General features: G+C 49.0%; 2 protein-coding genes and 2 long non-coding RNA genes across 16 annotated transcripts in view; 2 read left to right on the plus strand and 2 right to left on the minus strand.

The window, feature by feature from the left end:
• LOC107318636 (mucosa-associated lymphoid tissue lymphoma translocation protein 1-like) overlaps positions 1 to 10,734 on the plus strand; it is a 24,401-nt gene extending 13,667 nt beyond the window's left edge. For 5 of the 11 annotated variants that reach the window (XM_015872718.2, XM_032446828.1, XM_015872724.2 and 2 more), the window contains 6 exons: positions 2,536 to 2,610; positions 3,204 to 3,331; positions 3,598 to 3,729; positions 3,871 to 4,022; positions 7,325 to 7,450; positions 8,842 to 10,734. In XM_015872718.2, the coding sequence (XP_015728204.1) occupies positions 2,536 to 2,610; positions 3,204 to 3,331; positions 3,598 to 3,729; positions 3,871 to 4,022; positions 7,325 to 7,450; positions 8,842 to 9,159 (931 nt within the window). In that variant the 3' untranslated portion in view covers positions 9,160 to 10,734. Of the gene's footprint in view, positions 1 to 2,535; positions 2,611 to 3,203; positions 3,332 to 3,597; positions 3,730 to 3,870; positions 4,023 to 7,324; positions 7,451 to 7,965; positions 8,174 to 8,841 lie in introns of those variants that run through there. The other 6 variants (XR_004308517.1, XM_015872726.2, XM_015872725.2 and 3 more) reach the window with 6 other exon arrangements.
• On the minus strand, positions 9,575 to 15,647 carry LOC116653901. Its single transcript, XR_004308518.1, has 2 exons — positions 13,467 to 15,647; positions 9,575 to 13,298 (listed from the first exon to the last, which is right to left on the minus strand). It is a non-coding gene; the product is annotated as an uncharacterized LOC116653901 (long non-coding RNA).
• Positions 15,648 to 19,589: 3,942 nt separating this feature from the next.
• On the minus strand, positions 19,590 to 21,507 carry LOC107318448. Its single transcript, XR_001557360.2, has 2 exons — positions 21,278 to 21,507; positions 19,590 to 20,367 (listed from the first exon to the last, which is right to left on the minus strand). It is a non-coding gene; the product is annotated as an uncharacterized LOC107318448 (long non-coding RNA).
• Positions 21,508 to 21,601: 94 nt separating this feature from the next.
• The window catches only part of ZNF592 (zinc finger protein 592), a 31,922-nt gene continuing 28,931 nt past the window's right edge, over positions 21,602 to 24,592 (plus strand). Inside the window, exons 1-2 of one of the 3 annotated variants that reach the window (XM_015872317.2) lie at positions 21,602 to 21,702; positions 22,456 to 22,567. The gene's annotated coding sequence lies outside the window, so the exon portion shown is untranslated. The remainder of the gene's footprint in view (positions 21,703 to 22,455; positions 22,568 to 24,592) is intronic. The other 2 variants (XM_015872319.2, XM_015872318.2) reach the window with 2 other exon arrangements.

Genomic DNA, 24,592 nt, shown 5'->3' on the forward strand with positions numbered 1-24,592 from the left:
GTCTGCGTCATGGAATCAGCAGGGCTGTCAGGTTTTGCAGGATCTCCTGGGAAGCCCAGTTGGTCACATGGTAGATGCAACTTTGTAAGCAGCAGATCCTGTCTGATACGTGCTGGAGAGAAGGGAGATGAAAAAGCTGCCAAATGCAGCCTATTTGGGCACGTCACCTGGAGTGACTCATCTTTTTCTGTCATTTGTTTTTGTTACCATCTCAGTGAGAAGTATACAGCACTCAGGAAAAATATTTCAAGCCATGCTAGTTGGTTTTACTTCCTCAAAGGCTACTGAAATCACACTGTGAAGTGGAGCCAAGGCTGGTGCTGAGGGCAGGGATCAGCTTTTCCCCTCTTAGTGTGGAAAGCCCATTCTTCCATCTTGCAAGCCTGTGAGTAGCAGAAAATTGCTAGTTGCCCATTTTCAGCAGAGGTAGTTAGGCTTATCCAGTAGCAGTTGTCATCGTTTCATTTATTTGGGGCTCCTGAGATTAATTTACAGGACAGAAAGGACCTGGAAGCTGAAGGAAGAAAATTCTTCTTCTTTCTGTGGTTCTGCAGTGAGCAAAGGAAGGACAACTTTTGATACCACTGCCCTGGAAGAGCTGACAGGCCCTGCAGAGACTCTTTGGCACCTTTTAGCTGCAGAGGCTGGAACAGTAGCTTTGAATAGCTTACAAGCTATTCTGCATAGCAGAGACTTGCTCTACCTTCAACAGTGGTGGAGCCTGCTCTTCTTTGATATCTGCCCCAAATGCTGTGCTCCTTCTGCAGCTCACTGCTGTTGCATGGAGGAGAGAGCTTTGGTTCCCTGAACCAAGGCTGCTGAGAGCCATTGCTGAGCAGAGCTGCTGAATCATCAGCACAACTCCTGCCAGATCTGGTGGCAGAGGTTAGCCCAGGAGCTTGTCCAGATGCCAAACTTTGTGCCTGAAAATAGCAGGGCAGTATGTGATGTGGAGGCAGCTTTGCTACATGGAGGCTGTCCTGGGAATTCTAACACGAACAGAGGCAATCTATAAAATAGTTCTGAGCTGATACCTCCTTCCTTGTTGTTGCTGGCCATTTATGTGCTCAGTGAATTTTACTGTGCTTTGGGAACATGATGTGATGTGAGAACTGCTCTGATGTTATGTGGCTGTTTTTTTTTCTCTTCCTGCCCCAGTCTCACACTTCTTCCCTCCCCTTTCCCACAGCAAGCACAGCACAGCACTTTGTGCTGTAGGTGTTATCACTGTGGACACAGGGGATAGCTGTGGAAGCTCTCTGCTTGGGCTTGTTTTTCTCAAGAAGTCACTGCTTCAGCTCAGCAAAGTGTTTGGATTTCTTAGCTGTATGTGTTCTCAACACCCAGTCAAACAGGGCTCCTGAGGCCTCCTTTCCCAACGCCCTTTCTGTTAAATTGCTGTTGTGAACTGCAGATGGCTGTTGCCTTTCCATGGCTTGCCCAACTGTGCATGGACCAGAAGGAGCACTGTGTGTGCTAAGGGGGATTTCACACCAAGTATCTCTTTTCCCCATGTGTTGGCATCAGAAATACCAAGGAAATGAGGAAGGCCTTCTTTCCTTGCCAAGTGGTAGCAGATGTTCAGCTTCAGCACAGGAGGAACCAGGAACATGGAGCCTGTGCGTAGCCCAATACGTTCATGTGCTGATTTTGGGTGGATACGATTGCCTCTTCCAGGAATTCCCTGATTTATGAGGGCTTCTGGTGTGTGCTGCTTAGGGCAGGAAAAGGATACCATCTTCTGACTGGGATGCTGTCACAGTTTAATGCAGATTTTATGCAGTTGAGAAATGGACTGCATGAATGCAGTGTGAATGCAGTACCTTTACTGGAGCTCTGCCATGCTCTCTGATATCAAACATCTCCCTGCATTTAGTCACGGTCTGGAAATGCCCTGCTGAACTTTGTCTTCTTTTAGGGCAGTGGACTGTGGCCATTATTTCCACTGCATGCACTAGATGGCTTTACTGGTGCCATCACAAAAGGTTTGCACCAGCCTCTGTCAGGTCACTGTCTCCAGACAACAGTACCTCAGATTATTTGGAGATCTGATCCCTCGTTCCTCCTTGGACCTGGAATCTCAGATTTCTACACTCATTTAGTAACATCACAGGGGCAGATAAATCTCTATGATCGCTGTTCATATTTACACACATCTGCTTTCCAACATTTTCTCTTCTCTTGGTCTTTAGAAAATTTACACGAGCCAGATTAATGCTGCCATTAAACATCTTCTGCAGACTGTTGCACCAATATTAGGTAACTTTCTGTGTGCTGGCAATGCATCGGTCCCTTCTGCTCTTCTTAGAATTGAATAACACCGAGTAATACCACCTCTGTGCTCTTTTCTTTTTGCAATCAGGAACATATCCATATTACTGGCATATGTCTCCTACCTCAGAAGCAACCATTCCCCATGTTCTTCTGTCTGTCTGGAGTCAGATTTACTCCTAGGCAAGGCTTGCCATGAGTGTTACCATGACATCTACTTTAGTGGAAACTCGGACTGAGTGGTACCTTCGTCTCCTCTTACAGGTACAACCCAGAGTGTGCCCTCTCCCAGGTACAGCCACTGGAGCCCTGGGGCAATACTGTTTATGGCTATGCCACGTAAGTGTATTTTGCTGTGCTCACATCGTGACACAGGAATAAATACTGGCTATTTGCATACCTTCATGCTTGGAGACTTTGGAGGACTGAGAATGCCTTTTTTATGCTTTCTCCATCACTCACCATTTATCTCTAGTATTTCCCATTCAGACACTTCTTTTCTTCCTCCTAACTTTGCCAGTGGAAGCTGTTCATCAGTTATAGGCTACTTGTGAAGGTGACATCAGCTCCTGTCATCTCCTTTCCCAGGCCTGAACCTGCTTCTCAAAGTATGTGTGCCACAAGCATGACATCTGGAGCCTCCTGAGTTGAGAATGAGCATTGCTTACCGCTCCAGCTCTAGTTCCATAGGCTGTTCAGCTGTTGTCACCCAACAAGGCTGGCAAAAAAAGCAATACTCTACTCTTCTGACCCCTTTCTCTACTTTTTTCCCATCCTATTCCCTTCCCACCTTCTCTTGAGCTAACATCGAGCATTTTGCACCACTGCATGAGAGGCCAATTCACACTCAGCTGGCACAGTCTGAATGGAGTCAGCAAGCCCTGACTCACTCCCAGGTCTTCCTCCCGTCTCAGAAAGTCATTCCCTTGCAGGTGCGAAGATGCAGAAGCCTATGAGCTGCAGGATGGTGAGTTCAGCTCTGGGATCTTCATGAAATATTTGAAGAAACATATTTTGCAGGAGAAGAAAGTTACACACATGCTGGAAGATGTATTAGAAGGTAAAGGAGTGGTTTGTACCCAAGCTGGAAATGTGTTTCCCTAGCAGGGATGAGAAAAAATATCAGCAGAAACCAAGTCCCAGCAAAGGAGAGAGGAAAGATCAGCACCCCTGTTCTGCTTCCCCAGAAATGAAGTTGCAGGCTGTATTCCACGCAAGGGTTTAGTGTTCTGGCAGCATGGAGCAGAATGTTGATGTAGTCTGAAAGGCAGGATGGTAAATAAGGAACCTGGAGTGACACTTGTGCCACTAAAATGTCTTTTCCAGACCTTGGCCAGGATCCAATGGTCACTGGGAAGCAGGTGATGGAGATCAAACACACTCTGAAGGAAGCCCGTTCCCTGACAGACCCCATCTGCCCCACAGGAGCAGCCTCAGAGCGCTGGGGATGCAGCCACGGTGAGTGGTGTGGGGAGCTGCCAGGCAAGGCAGGAGGGAGCAGGGGAACCACATACTTCTCACAGGCACCGCTCTGCAGGGAGGTGGCAGCGGGATTCCTACAGGAGCTGAGCACTCAGCCCACTCTGGTTTCCCTTGCAGAGCCCCCAAGCGAAACAGTGACGTTCCCCTGTGGAGTGCAGGCAGAGCTTCACTTCCACCGGCTTTTCTCCAACGTGTTGTCTGTCTGCGCCAAGCTGCAGGACCTCCCGGCCCCCATCACTGATGCCCAGCTCATGCTCCGCCAGCCCACTGTGAGTCCTTTGTAGGGGGATGTTGGGCCCATTCCCCTTGATTGCCTCTGCACCCGCAAAGAGAGGGACATTACAGTGAGCCTGAAGAGTCCTGGGGACCAGAAAGGGCTGAACCTGCAAAAGGATCTCCTCCACTCTTAATGCTGTCTCTGCCCTTCTGCAAGTGCTCTGTGCCTTCTAAATGCTCCCTCCATGTCTCAGTGGCCTGCCTTGCTCCAAATGCATTGTGAAAAGGATTTAGTGCTGGTTTCAGTGCTTTTAACCAGTTATTCCTCAGGATACTTTCTGGCCAGTCTGATGGAACTATTGCATTTAGTCTGATTGAGGTGAAAAGCCTGTCTGTTTTCTGTGCTTGGAAGCAGATCTGGCTTTTTGAATGATGCTGTTTTAACCCACTGTGCTAAAATAACTCCATGCAACAGCACATCCTCTTGCATTTGTTCTGAGTTGAGTGGTACCAGCTTCCATGAATCTTTCCTGTAAGAGCTCTGGTGGCCTCCCCACTATCTCTAAGGATTTAATTCTCTTTGCTGCTCCTTTTTTGCTAACAGTCTTCCTCATTATCTGTAGTCCCTTTGCTGAAGGATAGCGTGGTTGTGACTGGATATTTCCACCCTTGTTGCTTGTGGAGGGATGTTGCCCTCAGATACGTTATTGTCATTGGTGTGGAGCAGTGTGTCTAGCGGAGGTCAGGAGCCTGATCCTACCTGACACCAAGACAAATTTTTCCTTGTGAGCTCCCTTAACATGCATGAAAATTGTGTATGTGTGTGTGCACATCCACTCCACAGCAGCACATGTAGGGAAGGGAGGGACCCATATGCTTGTTTCTGCATCCAGGGCTGGCCCAGGAGAAACTCGGGGCAGACCAGAAGGGGACCTAGGAGAGCAGATGGGATCAGTCCCGTGTTTTTGTCCTTTTCCACGGCAGTGATAGCTCACACTGACCTCCAGCGGTGTGTGCTGACATGGCAGCACATCCTGGCACTGGGTTGCCATTTGTCTGCTCCACTAGACACTAGAGATAAGGCATCCCCATTTTTTAATCTGTACTCTTTGAATGTCTACTTTCTGTGTTGGATCTCCATATTTTGAACTTAAGTCACTTGCTTCGGAGCTGTTTGACCTAATGGCCTCCCCAGTCACATTCCTTTAAGGTCATCTAATCCAACTATCAGCTCCATCCCCATCGTGGCCACTGAACCATGTCCCACAGTGCCACATATCCACAGTTCTTGAACACCTCCAGGGACAGTGTCTCCACCACATCCCTGTGCAGGTACATGTGGATAACAAGTTGCTGTCAGCAAAGGAGCTTTGAATCATACATGTCAATACTAATTGATTCCTTGAGATGAGATTGGTCCTTGCCCAGATAACTGTCTTGAAGGTCACTGATCTCAAGAGCTGTTTGGTTTTTGTGAGTGTCAGCCCTGGGGAGATGAGAGGTCCAGGAGAGCTGGTGGATTATTAAGAATCTGAGTTTGGGACCATTTACTCCCCATATCTGTGCCAGAGAAGCAGCACATCTCTTTGGGATATTCAGCTTTTGGGACTGGCTGGGTACCATTCAGGGACACTATGTGGTTAATCCAGTCTAGATTCCTGGTGCTGCCTGGCTTTCCATGCACCATGTTCTATCTTGTAATGGAGTATTGCTATATTCGTGCTAGTCATGCCCGTAATATGTTGAGTTTTTCTTGGGATAAAAATTAGGTATCACAGTTCAATTGCAAACCAATAGACCAACACTCAGGAGAAGAGTGTAGTGTGCTAGAACAGATCTGAGCATCCCTGCCCTGCTAGCTGGAACCAAACTGTGATGTTAATCTCTGAAGGTTCACAGTGGCTGGTAATGCAATTGCAAAAGGAGGCACTTAGAAGTCATCTGATCCACGGCATATCAGTGCTTGCAAGGAGAAAAAAGGGGACGCAGCCCAACCCCAGCTTCAGCTGGCACTTTCCTAATGCTACTGAAAGCGCAGGCACCACCTTTAACCCAAAGAGTTGATGATTTTCTTGTAGCAGGGGCTGGCAGGCTTCATGCTCACCCTGTCCTCACCTAAGTGCATACTGCAGCACAAGGTCAGCAGTATTGGGTGAGATGGAGCTGGCTGGGTGCTGTTGAAGCACTCTCCACTCTGCTCCCTTTTGCAGGTGTCCTGCAGAAGCTCTGCATCAATGATGTCCAGGCTGCTTTCCCTTATGCTTCTGTTTTGTCAGCAGGTTTAGTTTAACCCAGCTGTTGGGCTGGGCGTAGAAATGTCCATCCATGTTTGGAATCTGGAGCAGATACCTGATGCAATGAGCTAAGCAAGGAGAGGGCAGGAGAGGGCAGTGTTTGTTTGCAGACTGTGCTCTGCTTTGTAGTCTCCCATTTCAGTTCTGGCTGCCCAAAGGCTCCCTGTGCAGGACAGCTGCTCCACCCCCCTATGAGCTGTGTCCGCCTTTTGTTGGCACATCCACCTCTCTTTTTGCCAACTCTATTTGCTGCCCTGATCTATCCTAAATGCTTTCCAGTTTTTCTTTCCAGTAACAAGTTGCCAGGCATGGAGATGGAATTTGACTTTGCTTTATGCAGAGATAAATGCTTTCCTTCTGCCTGCCTCTAATGAACATGCTGGATCAGCAGCAGTGGGACAACTTTTACTCCCATTCTGCCAGCCTTGCAGGCAAAAGTGACTCTGATACCTGCAAATCCCAGCCAGCATTTAGGATCCAGCATTTGAGCTTCCACTGCCAGTATTCTTCTGGCCAGAAACAAATTGCTTTGGCCTTCTGCAGGCAGCAGTTCAGGGGAGGTTCCTGGAGGTGAATGTTATTGTTGATGACCTTAGAGAGAGGGAGCTGTTCTGGGAAAGTTTGAGTAATTAGGCAGGAAATGGCAGGGGCAAACTCATTACCCAGCACATCTCAGATCTCCCTCCATCTAAGCTCTTGGGAACCTCCTTGCTCCCTCCTCTACAGGTCTCTTACACTACAGATCATTGTGATACTGGCTTTTGCTCTTAACTTCACTACCGGAAATCCCATAACACAGATTTCCTGCCCTCGGAGGGTGTTTAGGTAGGTTTTGCCACTGATCTACTTGAGATAAGTATGTAAAATCTGTATTCCTGCTGCTTGCATTCTTTAGTACTTCAGTTAGAGTACACCACATTGCCACGAGACCAAGTGTCAAGAGCACAGGCCAGCCCCAGGCACTGTTGTGTAGAGAAGAGGCATGTTTGATGAGCAGTTGTGCCTCCATGCCCAGGCAAACACTGAGATTTCCTCACATTTTCTTTGTTTTCCTGACCTAGGAAGTGGACGATGTGACCAATCTGGAAGAGAGTCACCCAGACCAAATGGATTCTCTGCTTACCTCTGTCTATAGGCAGGAGAAGCTGGACTGTGTCTTCCAACTCTGTGGACTACAGAAAATTCAGGTAGAGTGCAAGTACAGTTTCCTGTGGCCTCGCACAAGCAGTTCTCCCCACTGCTGCTGGCTGTACCCCTCTGACCATGCAACTTTTGGCTCCATGCAGAAGATGCCCAGCATCTGTGGTGTCATCATCTTGCCCAGATTGATGTTAGCAGAGCTTGCTGGTGGGCACAAAAGCTTGCTTTTCTCTTGCCTCACTCTGTATTTCCACTACCTGCCCAGAGGGGCTGTTCCTTGCCTGTGGCAGCCTTACAGAGGTCTAAGTAGCCCACGTGTTGTGAGTGAAGGATGTCTCACTGAGCACTGTGCTTGCCTGAGCAGCAGAAGGGATGATTTCCTGCTCTCAGAGTGGTACTACTGAGCCTGAGCCAGACTGCCTCCTTGGCACTCTTCAAAAGACTATTTAAAGACCACATGAGACACAGTAGTACTGGTCCCCTGGCTTGGCTTTTCCAGCAGATCCTTTCTCTGCAAATAGCAGCATGGACCTTGTTTCTCCCTTAGTTTTTTCTCCTCTAGCACCCAGCCAGTGGGTCTTGCCAGATGCTTATCTGCTGGGCTCCACACAAGCTCACCCTGAACACTGCTCTCAAACTGCTGTGTTGATTTTCCTACAGCAAACAGCATTAGCCAGGTAGGATACGTGCATCAGCATATGACAGCTCTTTCAGCACTTGATTGTTTCCGGAGTTCTTTCCTTGAACCCTTCCCAAGCTTTTAAATGCAGGTATGAGAGCTGGACCCTGTTGTCTGCCAGGCATGTAGGAAAAATCTCCTTTGTGCTGCATGTGCCATCTCTCTGCTTTGTACAGCCAGACGTCTTGGGCACAGCCCCATGCTGGGGCTCCATTTTCTGGGGGGGTGGCTGCCACAGGCCTGTTATTTTCTGAGTCCTTCATCATATATTATAAAGATAGACTCCAAATGGATCTTTGCAGAGTGCTGATTGTCCTTGCTGTTTGAAAGTGTTTTGTTGTTTTGTACTGTGGCATGTGTGCTTTAAGTGGCTTACATCCCTGCCCTTGTGTGCCTTCCTCTTGTGTGAGCTGTGCTGTGCTTTGGCAAGGATGGACGTGACTGGGATGAATGTCATGGCATTCCCTCTTCCTTGAGGCCTCGGTGCTCTCAGTGACCTGGTCAGTGAGGTCTCCAGTGAGGTGACCTGGTCTCAGGACAAGTCCTGAAATCCAGAAACTGTGGCTCAAGCCCATAGATGCTGTGAAGGTACATAGCAGCTCACTTCCTGAGACAGCAGCACTGCCCTGGCACACCACAGCATGGGGCTGTGAGCCTTCAGAATGGCGGCTGAGCCCATCAAGTGTTCTGACGAAGCAAAAAGCTCTGCTTCAGCTCTTCTACCCATTTCACTTTGTGTCCTCTGTTGTACCCTTCCAGATGGACGTGGTCCTGCAGTTGGATTTGCATTACACTCAGCTGAGCACAAAGCAAAGGACTTCTGAAAGCCTACAGAAAATCCTCCCAAAACAGCTGCTGGGGCGGTTTTTCACCCAAAGGAACTACACCTGGGCCAGCTATGACAGCACTCCGGCCCAGGCAGACTCTGGGGGGGCCCTGAGGACAGGCATTGGCCGCAGCTTGCCCAGCAGCAGCCCCTCCATGTCCAGGAGTGAGCCAGAGGAGAACGACGAGCGCAGCATGAGTGAGCTCTGCTCAGCCCTGCTGCGGGCTGGCCCAGGGCAAGAGCACCCCTGACTCCATGTCAGCCTTCAGATGTTAACGCAGCAGAACTGAGCTGCTTTCCAGCCTCAGCGATCACCCTGTCCAAATGGAATTTCTGCAGACATCACCAAGGTGTCATTGTCATGCCTGGCAGAGGACCTGGCCTCTCAACAAGTCATAACATTGGCAGGTGGCACCCAGCAGTGCTTATATTCAAGGGCACAGGCTGGTATTTTCTGCAAATCAGGGTTTGCTAAGCAAGTGCCTGAAAGCAGGATTTGCAGTATTAACTGTGTTGGGAAAGCTACAAACACTACAGTCCTGAGCTGCAGAACAGACACCGTCTCAAAACCCACAACTCCTGACTGTTACCGTTTGTGCAAGGGGTGCAAGGAGTGACCAAGGGAGCCAGATCAGACTGGGTCAATATGTAAGCTTTCCCCTGAGGTTGCACTAGAGTTTTCCTTCCTTGCAAGTTCTGCCTGTGTCAAAGCAGGTTTTAAATTACGTGTTTATGTATTCTACTGAATGTATTTATACTCGGGGCAAGAAAATGGTTTGCTCAGAAAAGCATGCCCCTTCTAGTCTATTACACAGGGGCATAACATGGAGTTAGATCCTATGTGGTCTTGAGTTCCTCTGACACAGATTCCCCTATGTGTAGGGGATGGAAAAGACCAAGAAGGAGGGAAAAACCTCAAAAAAAAATCATCATTAGTGCAACTATTTTTTTCCAAAGTGCCTGCCTTGGTGTGTGCTCACTGCAGGCAACTTGAAGCACTACCTTCTGTAGAAAACCAGCTGTCCGGGGAGAGCCATGGGTGAGGAGGGCCAGCGTGATTGCTGTTGAGTAGTGTCTTAGGCAGAGCTCTGCAGGGGAGGGCAATCCAACAGTGCAGAGTTGGACAGTGACCCCACTGAGGTGTTGGATCTCCATCCTCCATCTTGGAGGTCAAAGACTCCTTGAGAAGTCAAGGTTGATGGGATGGGGAAAAAGTTCCTGAGCTCTAAAAGAGAGATGGAGTGAATGTTTTGGAAGTTTTGGTTCTTCTTCAGCAGTGTATGTCCACGGTGGGGACTGTCTGTTGCAGCATGGAAAAATATGAAGTGCTCCTTCCAGATAAACCATCCTACAAATGCTGGAAGCCAGTCCAAAGAGAACAGAGGAGGCTTTTATTCTTGCAGTGAGTAGAGCCAAGAGAAAGAAGAGAGGCCCCATCTGGCTGAAGTTGAAAAAGTCTCCTAGGAAAAAATGTAAAGCTCCAATAATAATAATAATAATAATAATAATAACAACACAGGATGTAGTTTAAATAAGATGGACTGATAGAGAAACCAAACCAGAAAATAATAAACTAATTGAAGGGAGAAATGAAGATTAAGTCAACACCAGCAGAAACTTAAGACAGGTCAGTGGGAATTGCTGTTTAGGCATTTGGGAGGAGTAGGGTACTCAAAGGGAAGGATTATACACACCCTTCTGTACCACTGGGGCAAAATGTGTCCCTGGCTCTTATAATCATAGCAAGTGTCATCTCCTGTAATTAGTAATCTAATTCATAGGAAGACTTTATTTTTTCTAAATAAAACACTACTGGTGTTTTTGGATGCATAGTTTCATGTGTCTCTAAGTTAATAGTTTTTGTTTTTCCTCCTAATTGCCAGCGTGTGATTTAATATTGCTCTAGTGCTCTTCATGCTTTGAACTCTAGATTCTGGGTTTTTACTTCTGAGGATTGTTTCTTTTAAGTGACTGTGTACTGAAGTGAGGATTTAGAAGGTGGATCAAATGGTGTTAACTAGGCTAAAATAATGTCCAGTGAAATGTATAGATAAAACAATGCCAGCATTCATTGTGAACTATCCACAGTGTAAAGAGGGGGCCCTTGGGTGGCTGGACCAGGCTTAGGAGGTCTCCTTCCTGTTCCCAGCTGCCAAATAGGACCTGTCCCTCTCAGCAGCATTTCTGAATCTTCGAGGAGACCCAAGCCCAGCTCTTCCACCACATTTCTGTGTACCTCAATTGACCTTGTGTTTCTGCTGAGGCAGCAACCATTTGCAAAGCTGAATTGCAAAAGCCAAGTTTCGCTGCATCCTGGGACGGTCTACAGTAGCCCTGCCACCAGTTCTGATAGCAATCAGCCTCAGCAATCTGAAGATCCTTCCAGTCTACCTATTTTTGCCTACACTGGGAGCTGAATTTTGTTGGCAGCTTCTTCAGGTCTGCCAGTGCTTTGCTCTTGCCCTCAAAGAGCTACTACATCTGTTTGCCCAGATACCAAGGTTTGGTACAAGGACATAGCTTCAGCTCAACTGGTTTTAAACTTCTTTTGTACAGATTCAGTTGTTCCACGCTTCCCCAAGAAGACTGTTCAGTAATGAAGCCAGGAGAGTGGGTTTAAGTAAAAAGAGTGAGTGAGGTCATCCAATATGAAGGCAATAAGCGTAAGATTGCTCAGATTAGAAGAGTCAAGCTGTGCTTTGTCAAGCTCCCTTTCTCCTGACTGCCTGGATAGATCTTTGGGAAGCAAAGATAGGAGTAGGAGTGGTGGTGTGGTGAAGCTGGCAGGCTCAGACTTTGTTAACGCCAAGAAAATGACTGATAGCCACTTCATATGGTTGCAGAGTTCTCTCTTCTATCAAAGATTATTTCAGTGACTGCTTTGCTGCTGTTACTAATCACTTGAAATTGGGCCAATGACATCATGTAACACTGAGGAGAACATATCGCCAAACAAATGAGACTCCTTGAAATGCTTGAAGTTGCTTCTTATCTTCGCAATTTGGATAACCTTTTGCATAATAATCAACAACTTCAAATGTCTTGGTCATATCACCTCCTAAAAGAAATGGAAGGCACTCTTTGAAATTACAGGCCAGACTGCGTATATGTGAGAAGCACTGATGTGGTGTCACATAGTGATGATGAGCAAATGTCTCTTTGATAAAGCTGTCTTCACCAAGTTGGATTTTCTTGCCACGCTGTCAAGAATGGTTGATGAGACAGACGTGTTATTAAGTGGTAGAAATAAACAGATGGAAAAAGCAAGTGAGAGATTTCAGCAGTGACTTTCCAGAATGTTTCAGCAAAGAATGACCTAATTTCCATTCTTTAATGGAAATAAAAAACATGAGGTACTTACGCAAGTAGTTGTAGATCTCATACGTGAGTATACCTGGCACCCACTGCAGTGACTTTGCTGGAAGACTGATACTCAGCAAAGTGGGTCCTGCCAGGTAGAGCTACAAGTCCCATCAATCCCAACCTGACAATGACCATGAGACTGAGCAGTAGATAGACATGGAGAAGGTGTTCTGGCCCAGACTTGCTGCTCCTCTGGGTTTTATGCCACGCTAGTGGGGTACCAATGAATGTTGACATGCGTGCTGGCTGCCTTGTTTTCCACTGGGTGTCACCACCTAATTTTGAGCCTCCTGCCTCTTTTCTTGCTCATCTACATGTATCCACAGCATCTTGTCTCCATTTTGTCTCACTCCTTCCCACCATGGAGGACACTGAAGTTGGGCTGGCGCCCATCAGCCCTCCAAGGGGAGGACAGATGACCACAGGCAGGCTGAAGGCATTTCCTCCCTTTGGACTGCAATGGTTGGAGCATTGTCTCCTGCAGAGATGTGGCACTGGAACAGCACTCAGTAGTAGCATGGTGAGCATGGAGGAGCCTGCCTTTGCAGAGAAGAGCAGCTGTGGTCTGACCTGGACATCACACTGCTGGAAAAGCAGAGAGCAGTTTCTGCCACATCACCACATCTGTCTCCTGCCTGCCTGTCACATCCTTTCTGTTGCTTAATATCAAGTATAAAATATTAAATCAGATAAATACCTTTGGCCTTTCTGGATGATAAGAAAATACATTGTTCTCCCTCCTATAATGCTGTTGTTTTCACTGGAAATGCTAATGGGATTGTGTAAAGGTTATTTCTGCCTTCTTTCCAGTTCAGAGATGTGGGAAAATGCTCACGATGCCCTTTGTTTATGTCTTTTTAATGGCAGCTTTTATCTCCAGGAATCTGAGGTGTCTCCATCTTTCCAGTGCTCACCTGCAGGGTCCCTGGGCTCCTTTTGGGGGAAACTTCCTGGAGAAGATAAATGGATCTGCGCTGCCATAGGCAGCTCTGCTGGAGGAGAGCTGATGTGGCAGAGACCTGGGGGTCTGGTAACAGAGAAGAGCAGAGCATCAAGATAAATGACCATAATTTCTAGCTCCAGAAATATCAGGAAATGATGGGTTTTCACTGGAGACTCTCCAACCCATACTCCTGCATGGGCTGATAGATGCATTTCTGTGCGCTGGTACTGCTGTGAGGGCTGGATCACTAACCTTCCAACATCAGGCTTTGAGCTTTGAGCAGGAAGTTGGCATGGGGACTTCCAGAGGGTCCTGCATCCTAAATCCTGTAAGGAATCAACAGGAATTGCCTCAGAAATCAGTTTGGCTGCCATCTCCTGCCATTGTATGCTCTTCCTCTGGAAGCTCATTTTTAATGAGGGGAAGATAAAACCAAAAATGTGGCCAAAGCAGGGACACCCTTCCCTGCCCACACCAGCAAAGGCTTCACATCATTCTGTGTCTTTTGCACCATTGGAGGCAGGGGACAGACACTGTGCTGATACCCCAAGGGCTGCTGGAGCAGTTGGATGAGAATTCATATCTTTTCCTAAAGAATTATCTTACAGCTCCCATGGTACAGCTGGTAGGGGGGAGAATGATACTTTGGGAGCAAAGGTTCTTAGTTTGTTAACAGACTAATTTGAGGGGAATATGAGGTGGTTCCTGGAGAGCAGAGGGACACATCAGAACAGCCAGGACTGCATCTTTCAGAGTTAGAGGATGGAGAGAATTGAATGCTACGTGTTGGATGCTGTGGCATTCAGCAGAGGGCCTGAGCAGATATATGAGTGCATCCCTGGGGTTCAGCAGAGAAACGAGTTGTAAATCCTGCTGCTAAAAGCTGTAATTATCTCTTTCAAAGTTATTTTGCAGGTGTCCTTGGAGGATTGTGCCTGAGAGGTCAAAGGCAACCAAGAGCAATTGTGCTGGGAAGACTGTGGATGGGGATTTCTGCTGCACATTGGTTATGCAGATCTACACAGCAGCTTTGGTTTCCTCACCTTGTTTCAGTGGGAGCATTCAAATCCTCCCATGCTGGAGAATGTCACAGTGTGGGAGGCACACAGAGAAGTCTGATCACAGCATGACGTGGTAATTGTGGCCATAGCTGCAGAGATGGATGAACTGGGCTCACAGGCTCTGCTCTGGTTTGGGTGACTGCTTTGGTGACATTTGGGGACTTCAGGGGACAGGTTTTTTTCCAACACCTGTGGCATCTGCATAATGTATTTCTGGTAAGGACCCAGCTGAAGGTGGCACAGGACAAGCAGATGTGGTTCAAGAGAGGAGTTTGTACTTCCCTCAGCACTATCAGCCTGCCTACTGAAATTCATGCTAAATTGATAATATCATTCATCACTCTGTTCCCCAGAGTCTCTCTGCCGTTGAGTTACTCTCATCCTTTCACTTTCTATACATCTTTCATAAAAGTCTCATTGGTAATTGCATTAATTCAAGAAAACCTGAAATTTAATTTCTAACACAGCTTTTTTTGCTATCATCTTTAGACTCCATGATCCTTGCTGGTCCCTTCCAACTCAGGGTATTCTATGATTCTATGATTTCCCTGTCCACTGCTGACATAGCATAACCTCTAGATTCCCTCCCAAGTCTGCTAAGACCCATAGAGTTCTCAGGGGTTCCAATGCAGTCACCCATCACACCAGCACAGCTGGTCAGACTACCTTGATTCTGGCCTCACCTTAAGCCATGGAGACACTATGGACCCAACCTGGTAAGTGAAATCCCAAATAGAAGCAACGCAGTCTATGTAGCCATAGACTGAGTACTATGGTCCAGGAGCAACCCCACCCTAAGTTCAAACTGCAGTAAATTTTGGATGCCCATGCGCCATCAGCTCATGGCCTTCTGTGACACAGCATCAGTGGACAAAGGGGGGGCAACTGATGTCATCTACCTGAACTTGTGCAAGGCCTTTGACATGATCCTTCATCATATCCTTATATCTAAGCTGCAGAGAGATGGATTTGAAGGTCAGAATATTTGGTTTATCCACCAAATATTAGCTGGAAGATCATAACCAGAAGGTTGTGGTCAATGGTTCTATACACAGCTGGGGGTCAGTAATGAGTGGTTTCGCAGTCATCTGTCTTGGACCTGTGCTCTTCATCATCTTTATCAGTGATATAGATGGTGGGATTGAGTGCACCCTCAGTAGTTTGCTGATGACACCAAGCTGGGTGGAACAGCTGGCACAATGAAATGAAGGGAGACCATCCAGAGTGACGTGAACAGTCTCAAAAAGTGGGCATATGAGAATCTAATGAGGTTCAACAAGGCCAAGTGCAAGGTGCTGCACTTGGGTCGGGGCAGTCCCAGCCATGAGCACAGACTGGAGAAGAACTGGTGGAGAGCAGCCCTGCGGAGAAGGACTTGGTGATTCTGGAGGACACTGCAGAGAAACACAGAAAAAAAGGTGAGAAAAAGACCACTGTCCGCTCCAGACCATTTTTTGCTGTGCTTTGCCTTTAGGCCATAGGGTATTGCTGGTAAGTTTGGGGTTTTGTGGGTAGCAGTGATGGTAGAAGTGTTGTTAGCAACAACATGCTCAGAAAGAACTCTGTGCAGTTTGGGAGGGGTTGTCACAGGGAAATGGGATTTGACAATGGGAAGGGCATTCACCCTCCATTCCTCCAGCTCAGTTTGTCAACTGTGACCCTGTGACAGCTTTCTTTAATCCAGCAATGAAATAAGGCTGCTTATTCGTTCTTGGCTCCTGTCCACAATTCTCTTGCAGGAAACACTTCTGCTTCCAAGTAGTCTGCAGTAAGAGTGTGCAGCACATCTTTCTGCTGCACTGCCATGAGTCAACGTGAGTTCAACCTTTGGAAAATCTTATTTTGAAGGCCAGAGGCATTTGTTTTTCCTCTCCTTAAATGTCTTTCAGTGACCCAACACAGCACTGCAGCCCATCACTGAGCACCCTGATGGCCCGGTGAGCGCCTAACAGGATAAAAGAGAACACAAAATACTTTGATGTCCATAGTAATGGGGTCAAAGGAGGTCTGCTGGAGACAGCTTCATCTTCGGATGACTTTTGACTGTGTTAGTACAGTGCTTTGTTATTATCACAGGCCCTAATATTAAGGTGTAAATGATAATAATAATTCTTCATGGCGAATTCTACGATTGTTTGGTTTTGGTTTTCTTTTTGTTGTTGTTGGTTTGGGACCTTTGACACTGTCCCCTATAACATGGAGAAGCTGGCTGCCCATGGTCTGGATGGGTGTACACTCCACTGGGTACTGCCCAAAGAGTTGTGGTCAATGGAATTGAATCCAGTTGGCAGCCAGTCATGAGCGGCATCCCCCAGGGCTCAGTGCTGGGGCCGCTTCTGTTTAACATCTTTATTGATGGTCTTGATGAGGGGATTTAGTGCACCCTCAGTAAGATTGCAGACAACACCAAGTTGGGAGGGAGTGTTGATCTGCCAGAGGGAAGAAGGGCACTACAGAGGGACCTGGATAGACTGGATTGATGGGCCAAGGTTAACTGTATGAGTTTCAATAGGGCCAAGTGTTGGGTCCTGCATTTTGGTCACAATAATCCCAGGCAACCCTACAGGCTTGGAGAGGTGTGGCTGGAAAGCTGCCTGATGGAAAGGGACCTCGGTGTGCTGATGGACAGTGGGCTGAATATGAGCCAGCAGTGTGCACAGGTGGCCAAGAAGGCCAATGGCATCCTGGCTTGTTTCAGGAGTGGTGTGGTGAGCAGGACTAGGGAAGTCATCCTGCCCCTGTACTCGGCATTGGTGAGGCCTCACCTCGAGAACTGTGTTCAGTTTTGGGCACCTCAGTACAAAAAGGACATGGAGGTACTGGAGCAGGTCCAGAGAAGGGCAATGAGGCCTGTGAGGGGCTTGGAGAATCAGCCCTATGAGGAGAGGCTGAGGGAGTTGGGGCTGTTCAGTCTGGGGAAAAGGAGGCTGAGGGGAGATCTTATCGCTCTCTGCCAGTATCTGAGAGGTGCTTACAGTGAGAGTGGGACTGGTCTCTTCTCACTGGTGACAGAACGAGGGGAAATGGCCTCAAGTTGCACCAAGGTCAGTTTAGGTTGGACATTAGGAAACAGAAAGGGTTGTTAAGCACTGGAATGGGCTCCCCAGGGAGGTGGTTGAGTCACTGTCTCTGGATGTTTAAGATGTGTTTAAGAGCTGTTTGGATGTGGTGCTCAGAGATATGATGTAGCAGTGGGTTGTTAGAGTTAGGGCACTATGGTTAGGCTGCAGTTGGACTTGATGATCTTTGAGGTGTTTTCCAACCTGAGTAATTCTATGATTCTAAAACAAAAACAGCAAATAATCAGCCTCCTGCTTCTGTATGAGATTTGCACTTTAGCATGTTAAGCATGATGCCAGAAGTAGTAGGTTCACCTCAGCACTATGGGACAAGGGGCAGATAATTCAGGAGGAGCACAAGGATGTTGCTGGAGTATGCAGAGGGAAAATTAAAAAGGCAAAAGCTCAGCAAGGACTTCATCTGGCCACCGTCATAGATAATGTTTTTACAAATATATTAACAGCAATAGAGGGCCAAGGAAATCTCCATCCTCTGTAGGACATGGTGAGGGGTATTATCACTGAAGATGAGAAAAAGACAGAGGTTCCCAATGCCCTCTTCTATCTTTAACAGTCAGAATAGTTACCCTCAGGAAACCCAGCCCCCTGAACTGGGAGGCTGCAATAGGGAGCAGAACAACCCCCACACAATTCAGGAGGAAACAGCAACTTGCTGCTCCCATCTGGGCTGCCACAGGTCCATGGGGCCAGATGGGACCCACCCAAGGGTGCAGAGGGAGCTTTTGGAAACATTCATTTTTGCCCACATATTTTTACCCACACAACAGTATATGGGACTACATGAAAGCCAGTGAGGGAAGTACTGAAGTTTAATTTCTTCCCCAAAGAGGTTTATGATGTCTGGATCAGACCTCTCCAGGTCACAGTGTGATTGCATATGGCGGCTTTGGACAAAGGGATAAGAGCAGACCACATCCCCAGGGTATCCCTAGGAAACATGGAGAAACTATGATGGCCCCTGGATGCCTCAACCAGAACTGCAAGCACAGGAAACGTTTCAGCAGCATGAACACCTTGAGAAGCTCCTCTTACCCCAGCTGCCTGCTTCCAGTCATGGTGAAACCTGGAGCATGGATGTGATCCTACCTGGAGCCAAGTCAAGTAGAAAGGGGTCATCCTGAACCTGCTTCAGCAATCAGGGTACTGCTGTCAGCATGGAAGACTGTGCAAAGGACCTTGCTTGTACAGGTTTTGGAGCATGCCTGTGCTGCACTGGATTCTGCAGATCTTGGGGTGAAGAAAACTGGTTCTCTGGAAGTCATTTCTCCACTTCCCATTGCACAGTAAAATGGATTTGCTGTTGCTCGAGTGAAAGCTGGTTGGGGAATGCTGCCATTCCAGCAATAGATCTCCACATCTCCAGCCCCAGCAAACAGGAATCAGAAGAACAGCAGGGCACAGAATAATTATTCCCTAACCCTAAAATTGAAGGATTTTACCAAATTAGGGTTCTCACTGCAATCCCCAACCTCCCTGGGATACAGAGCTGTGTTCTGTTCAATCTGATGCAAGGATGGTTGTGGGCATCCGGAAGGATGCAAGGATGGAAACGTTGCAAGAGCAGAATTTTCCGTGTCTGTTGTTGTTGGATCAGTGGTTATACAGGTGGATCTTTGCTGAAGAGTCACATTGGCTCATTGACTTATGTGCCAATAAGCCAAAGGGGGAACAATCTGTTTGGAGCAATGCAGAGGGCATGCCCTTGGAGGCAGGGAACAGCCAGAGAGGTGCAAGTGGTTTTAAATGTATACAGATGGCATCTGTGTAATTAAGTACTCGGATTTAAGTTACACCCTTTTTGTGTGTGTGTGTGTGTAGATAACGCCGACGGCTACACTGTTATCTTAGAAGAATGTTTGTGTCTGGGGATTCATTCTCATCCTGCCAATAATAAACCTTCCCCGGAGTTTCTGAAACATTAATTACAGTTTTGTAACATGCAAGTTTTGCAACCAGTTCAAGGTGATTCTCTGTAACAACCAAGCTCTGACAGAAACAAATTAATTGCTGATGTGAGAACTGACAGTTGCCTGGGCATGAGCACTCAGGGCTTTCTTACATTTGTTATGCATAAATAACATGGGTCTCACCATACTTGCCAGCTCGCCTGCCTGCATACGCACACTGACACAACTAGCACCTGGGAAGAACCCATTTCCCCCAGCTAAAAAGCAAGCTCCAACAGCCCCACACAGGAGGAAGAGTTGAAAGCAAGGATCTCAGGCACAGCTGCACAATGCTTGCAAGTATTTAATAAACTAGGTTGGAAGACTGCTTGATTCATGAGTCAACATCCTCCAAATGCTAAAAACCCCATCCCAAATCTTCCTCCTCATCCTGCACTCTCCAACCGGCTCGCACTGCTGTGGGAAGGATCATTCCCTGGGGCATGAGATTGCCCATGTCCAGCAGCTCCCATCCAGGGAGCACCTCACCCAGCTGCTGCCCCACAGGCACTGCTTCCTGCAGCATCTGTTGAGCCTTTTTGCATCTCTACTGACTTGTGAAGGGGAATTACCTCCCAGCCAGGCACTCAAAGGCTGCCGTTCCTCCTTGGCCATTTGAGATGAAGCTAAATTCCCATTGGCATTATATTTCTTAATTAGCACAATCATTCAAATTACAGTGGCTTTCCTGCAAGCCACAACGTGTTCGGGACTGTGGCAGGTCTTCATAACCACATGAAAAATGTCAGCTATCCGAGCAGTTACAGCCTGCAGCTCACAAACAGCTTTGCACAGAGGCGTGCTACAAATACAGGTACAGCTTGTGATTTTGGAATTGTTTCTTCTGTACAACTTCCCTTGTCCTTTCCTTCCTCTTGGACCATCATGTCCTGAGCTCCAGTTCATGCTCAATACCTCTGGTCCTGGTGCTGCTACAGCTGACAGGAGCGTGGCTCTGTCTTCCCTGCACCTCCCTCTATGGACATGGATGAGATCCCCTTCCAGGCTGAAGGCACAGTCCCTCCTCACAGCAATCAGGCTCCAGTTCTTCCATCAATCCCCAATCCTACAGAGAACCAGGGGAATAAATCTAACACCTTACTTACATTTGTGAGAAGAAAGCTTGAAGATGGGAAGTCCATATCCTGTAATATAACAGTCATAAATAAAATTATATTAATGGTGCTGTGGGATATGATAGTTGGAAGAGAATTAAGAACTAATGAGCAGTGGGCCTTCTGAGCATACAGTTTTTTTGCACAAAAAAGTTAAAGAGATGCAAGGCAAGAAGTGGAGATAGGGATGCTCGTAGCTGGGTCATGGTGTAGTGCTGCCAGATGTGTTGTCAGAACCACCCAGTCCTTCTTGCAGTGCTGCTCTCAAGGAGTTCTCCTATCTGTACTCATAACCTGGGATTGCCCCAACCCAAGTGCAGCACCCTCACTTGGCCTTGTTGGACCTCATTGCGTTCACCTGATCCCACTCTGTGAGCCCACGCAGGTCCCTCTGGTTGGCATCCCTCCCTTCTGTTGTACCAGCTCAGCACTCAGCTCAGTGCCATCAGCAGCCTGGTGACGGTGCACTCAATGCCACCATCTGTGTTGCCAGTTATGATAATGAACATCACCAGTCCCAACACAGACCCCTGGGGGACACCACTCATCACCAGCCTCCACCTGGACACGGAGCTGCTGAGCACAGCCCTACAGCTGCAGCCATCCCACCTTCATAGCATAGAATCATAGAACGGCCTGGGTTGCAAAGGCCCACAGTGACCATCCAGCTCCAACCCCCTGCTGTGTGCAGGGTCACCAACCAGCAGCCCAGGCTGCCCAGAGCCACATCCAGCCTGGCCTTGAATGCCTGCAGGGATGGGTGGGGCATCCACAGCCTCCTTGGGCAACCTGTTCCAGTGCGTCACCACCCTCTGGGTGAAAAAAATCTAATTCACTGAATAAGGAATTATAAGAGTCCACCTTTCCAATCCACCTTTCTCCAGTGTACAGATACAAGCCGCTGCCTTGCAGGTCCCGTCCGCCCCGGGATCCGCCGCGCCTCGGTGCCTGAGGTGACGCAGCGCGGGAGCAGCGCCCGCGGGCCGGCAGAGCGCGCAGAGCGGCGGGCAGACACTTTGTCAGGCCCGGCCCGCTCGGGCTTCGGGAACCCCCGTCGCTCCCCGCGGACCCGTCGCGCTCGGCCCGCCCCGTTCCCCCCGCCGGGCCCGTACGGGGGTAGCGGCAGCGGCGGCGGCTCCCGGCGCTGAGGGGAGAGAGGCGGCGCCGCCGAGCCCCGTCCCCGCCTCCCGCCCCGCCCGCCGCCGCCATGTTGCGGCCGTTGGTGCCCGGTGCGGGGTGAGGCCTGCGTGGGGCCGCGGCGGGCCCCGCCGAGAAGCGCTGCGTGGGTGAGTGCCGCCCGGCCGCGCCCCGGCCCGCCTCCCGCTGCTCGCCTTCCGCCTTCCCCGCGGGCGCCACGGTCTCGCGCTGCCGCCCCGCAGTCAGGGCGGGCGGCCCCGCCGCCGGCAGCAGCCCGAGCCCCGTGTTCCGCCCGGCGCCCCGCCGGCACTTTCGGGCCGCGCCGCCGGTTCGTCGGGGCGGCCTCGACGGGGAACGGCCCCCGGCGAGCGAACTTCGGCGGGGCCTCCCACGTGCGGCCGCGGGGCCGGGGCCGAGCTGACAGCGCGGGGGCGGCGGGTCGGGGCCGCGCCTTTGTGTTGGGTGGGCCCGCGCGTGGGGCGGCTGTCAGCGGGCGGGCGGCGGAGCGGGGCTGGGCGCGGGCCTTCGTGTAGCGCCACGCGTGACCCCGCAGCGCCGCGTTCCTCCGCAGGGCTGAGAAAAGTTAAGCGCCTCTGCGAGCGCTGTGCTGCGCGGGTGGGAGCCCGGCTGGAGGCCCCGCGGCTGGACGCGCTCCTTCTGACAGCCCGAGCCCGGCCACGCTCCCCTTTTGCCAGCTGGCGCTCTGCGTCCGGCCTGCTCCATCCCCAGCGCTCCCAACACCCCTCCAGGACATCCCCGCCTTCCCTCGGCCCGGGGAGCCCTCAGTAGGGCTCTTCCGTTGCACCTAACTGTTTTCTTGCAGCTCTATAAATATTTATTGCGTTCTTTCTTCTTAAGGCGCCCAACCTTGGTGTAATTGCAGTTTCGTGCTCTCCTATTAGGTGGCAATCTTGAACTTCCTCCTCGAGCAGTATGTTACACACTGGTGTCAAGTCTGTAGAGGAGCTGCTGCAGATCTCCCAAAGCCCACAGGAATAGCACTGCGAGCAGAAGGTCTGTACTACGTGGGACTCTGGGCTTATGGAGCGGTCAAGCTTTTATATTGTGTACTGACTGGGAGAGCTCCTTTAGAGCAGCACTGCAGGGAAGGACTTGGTGATTCTTTTGGATGAAAAGCCGCACATGAGGCAGCAGTGTCCATTTGGGGCCTGGAAAGCCAACAGCATCCTGTGCTGCACCAACAGAGGGCTGGCAGCGGGCAGGGAGGACACTGCCCCCTCTGCTCTGCCCTCACTGTGCCCAGACCTGGGGTCCCAGCACAGGAAGGGTGTGGAGCTGCTGGAGCGGGGCCAGAGGAGGGCACGGAGATGCTCCGAGGGCTGCAGCACCTCTGTATGGAGACGGGCTGAGGAGCTGGGGGTGTTCAGCCTGGAGAAGAGAAGGCTGCAGGGAGACCTCAGTGCGGCCTGCCAGTATATATAGGGAGATTATAAGCAGGAGAGAAATCAGCTTTTTACAGTAGGTAGTGTTAGGACAGGGGGGAATAGAGGGGAGATGTAGATAAGATGCCAGGGGAAGTTTTTCTCTGAGAGGGCAATGAGGCCTTGGCACAGGCTGCCCTGAGAGGCTGTAGATGCCTCAGCCTCTGAGGTGCTCAAGGCCAGGTTGGTTGGGCATCCTGATCTGGTGCTTGATCTAGTGATTTGCAACCCTCCCTACAGCAGGGTGGATAGGACTAGGTGATCTTTGAGGTCCTCCCTCCAATCCAAACTGTTCTCTGAAGCTTGGCTGAAGCAGAAGGCATTGGGCTTTGCCATGACACCCAGAGCAAGTTTGCAGGTTTCTGTGATGGTGTGAGGACCTGTAGGTTCTCTGCCTCCTGAAGAAATGTACTGTTTTGAGGTTGCACCATGAAATATATGTACTTTCTTCTGTGAGTCCCCCATCACTGCTTGCTTTAGTGATCTGTCCCGTTCGTTGCCTTGTGAGTCTTGGAGCACATCCATGTCTTTTATAGGCGAATAGAGAGAGAAAGCTGGCTTCTGAGCTTTGTTGTTAAGGCAAGTCTTTAGCAATGGAAGGATGGAGTAAGGATAGGAGACCTCACTTCCTGCTTTCCACGCAAGCCAGTTTGTGGAAGGTTTGGGCAGAATTTCTTCAGTGTACTTTTTCTGTTCTCTATCTAAGAGAAGTCTTAGACAAAGTAGTCTCTTAATGGGCTTTAAAAATGCCATGCAAAGCCTGAAAATGCAGTTTCTTCCAAGAAAACCTTATTTTGTAATGCTGCAGATACGTCAGATTTGTTTTGTCTTGTGTTTTAACATACTAATTCATCCAGAGATGTGGTTAGGTATGTGCGGGTGAGAAGGGAAAGGTCAAAAGTCATTGGCAAGCTGATTTTGTTTTTTCAGCATATGAAACTTGGGTGTTCCTGGTTACAGAATGAAATGTCTTCCTCACATAGGGATGTGTGTGCCAGAAATCTCAGCAGCTGAGCGATGCCCAGCTCTTGCCCAACTCACACGTATTCCCACCCAAAGGAAAGGGAAGTTTCAGATCCATTCTCTTTGCCAACTGCAATAACATGTGCTGTTTCTAAACTCATTATCAACTGCTGATGATTGGAAGCACATGGATAATCTTCTGGGTTTCAGGGACTTAACTGAAAGCACAGTTGCCCTACCTTGCTGCAGGGTGTGACTTGTAAATTGCTGCAGAGCCCTCTATGGACATTCATATTTGTGGTTTAATTTAAGAATGAGAACAAGTTTAAGCTAAACCACAGCGAGCCACTCTTAAGCCAAGTAAATCTCCGTAGAGTGTTTTGGAGTGGATTAACCTAAGCAACACCTCCAAGGCTTGTCTGTAGGCATGGTTGAGCTAATGCTCTAGGACCAGCATGCCTTCGTGTTCTGTGCTGTAGTGATTTCTCCTGTTCTAGAAATTGTTCCCAGCACTCACAGCCTGCCCGGTAGAATTACGTTTTGTTTGGTTTCCAAGTGCTGTTTGACAAATGTTATTTGTGACTGAGTTTATTTAAAAAAAAAAAGAAAAAAAAAGTTTGAAATCAGTGACTTC

Source organism: Coturnix japonica, chromosome 10, assembly GCF_001577835.2.
Source record: "Coturnix japonica isolate 7356 chromosome 10, Coturnix japonica 2.1, whole genome shotgun sequence".
Classification (NCBI taxonomy): Eukaryota; Metazoa; Chordata; class Aves; order Galliformes; family Phasianidae; genus Coturnix; species Coturnix japonica.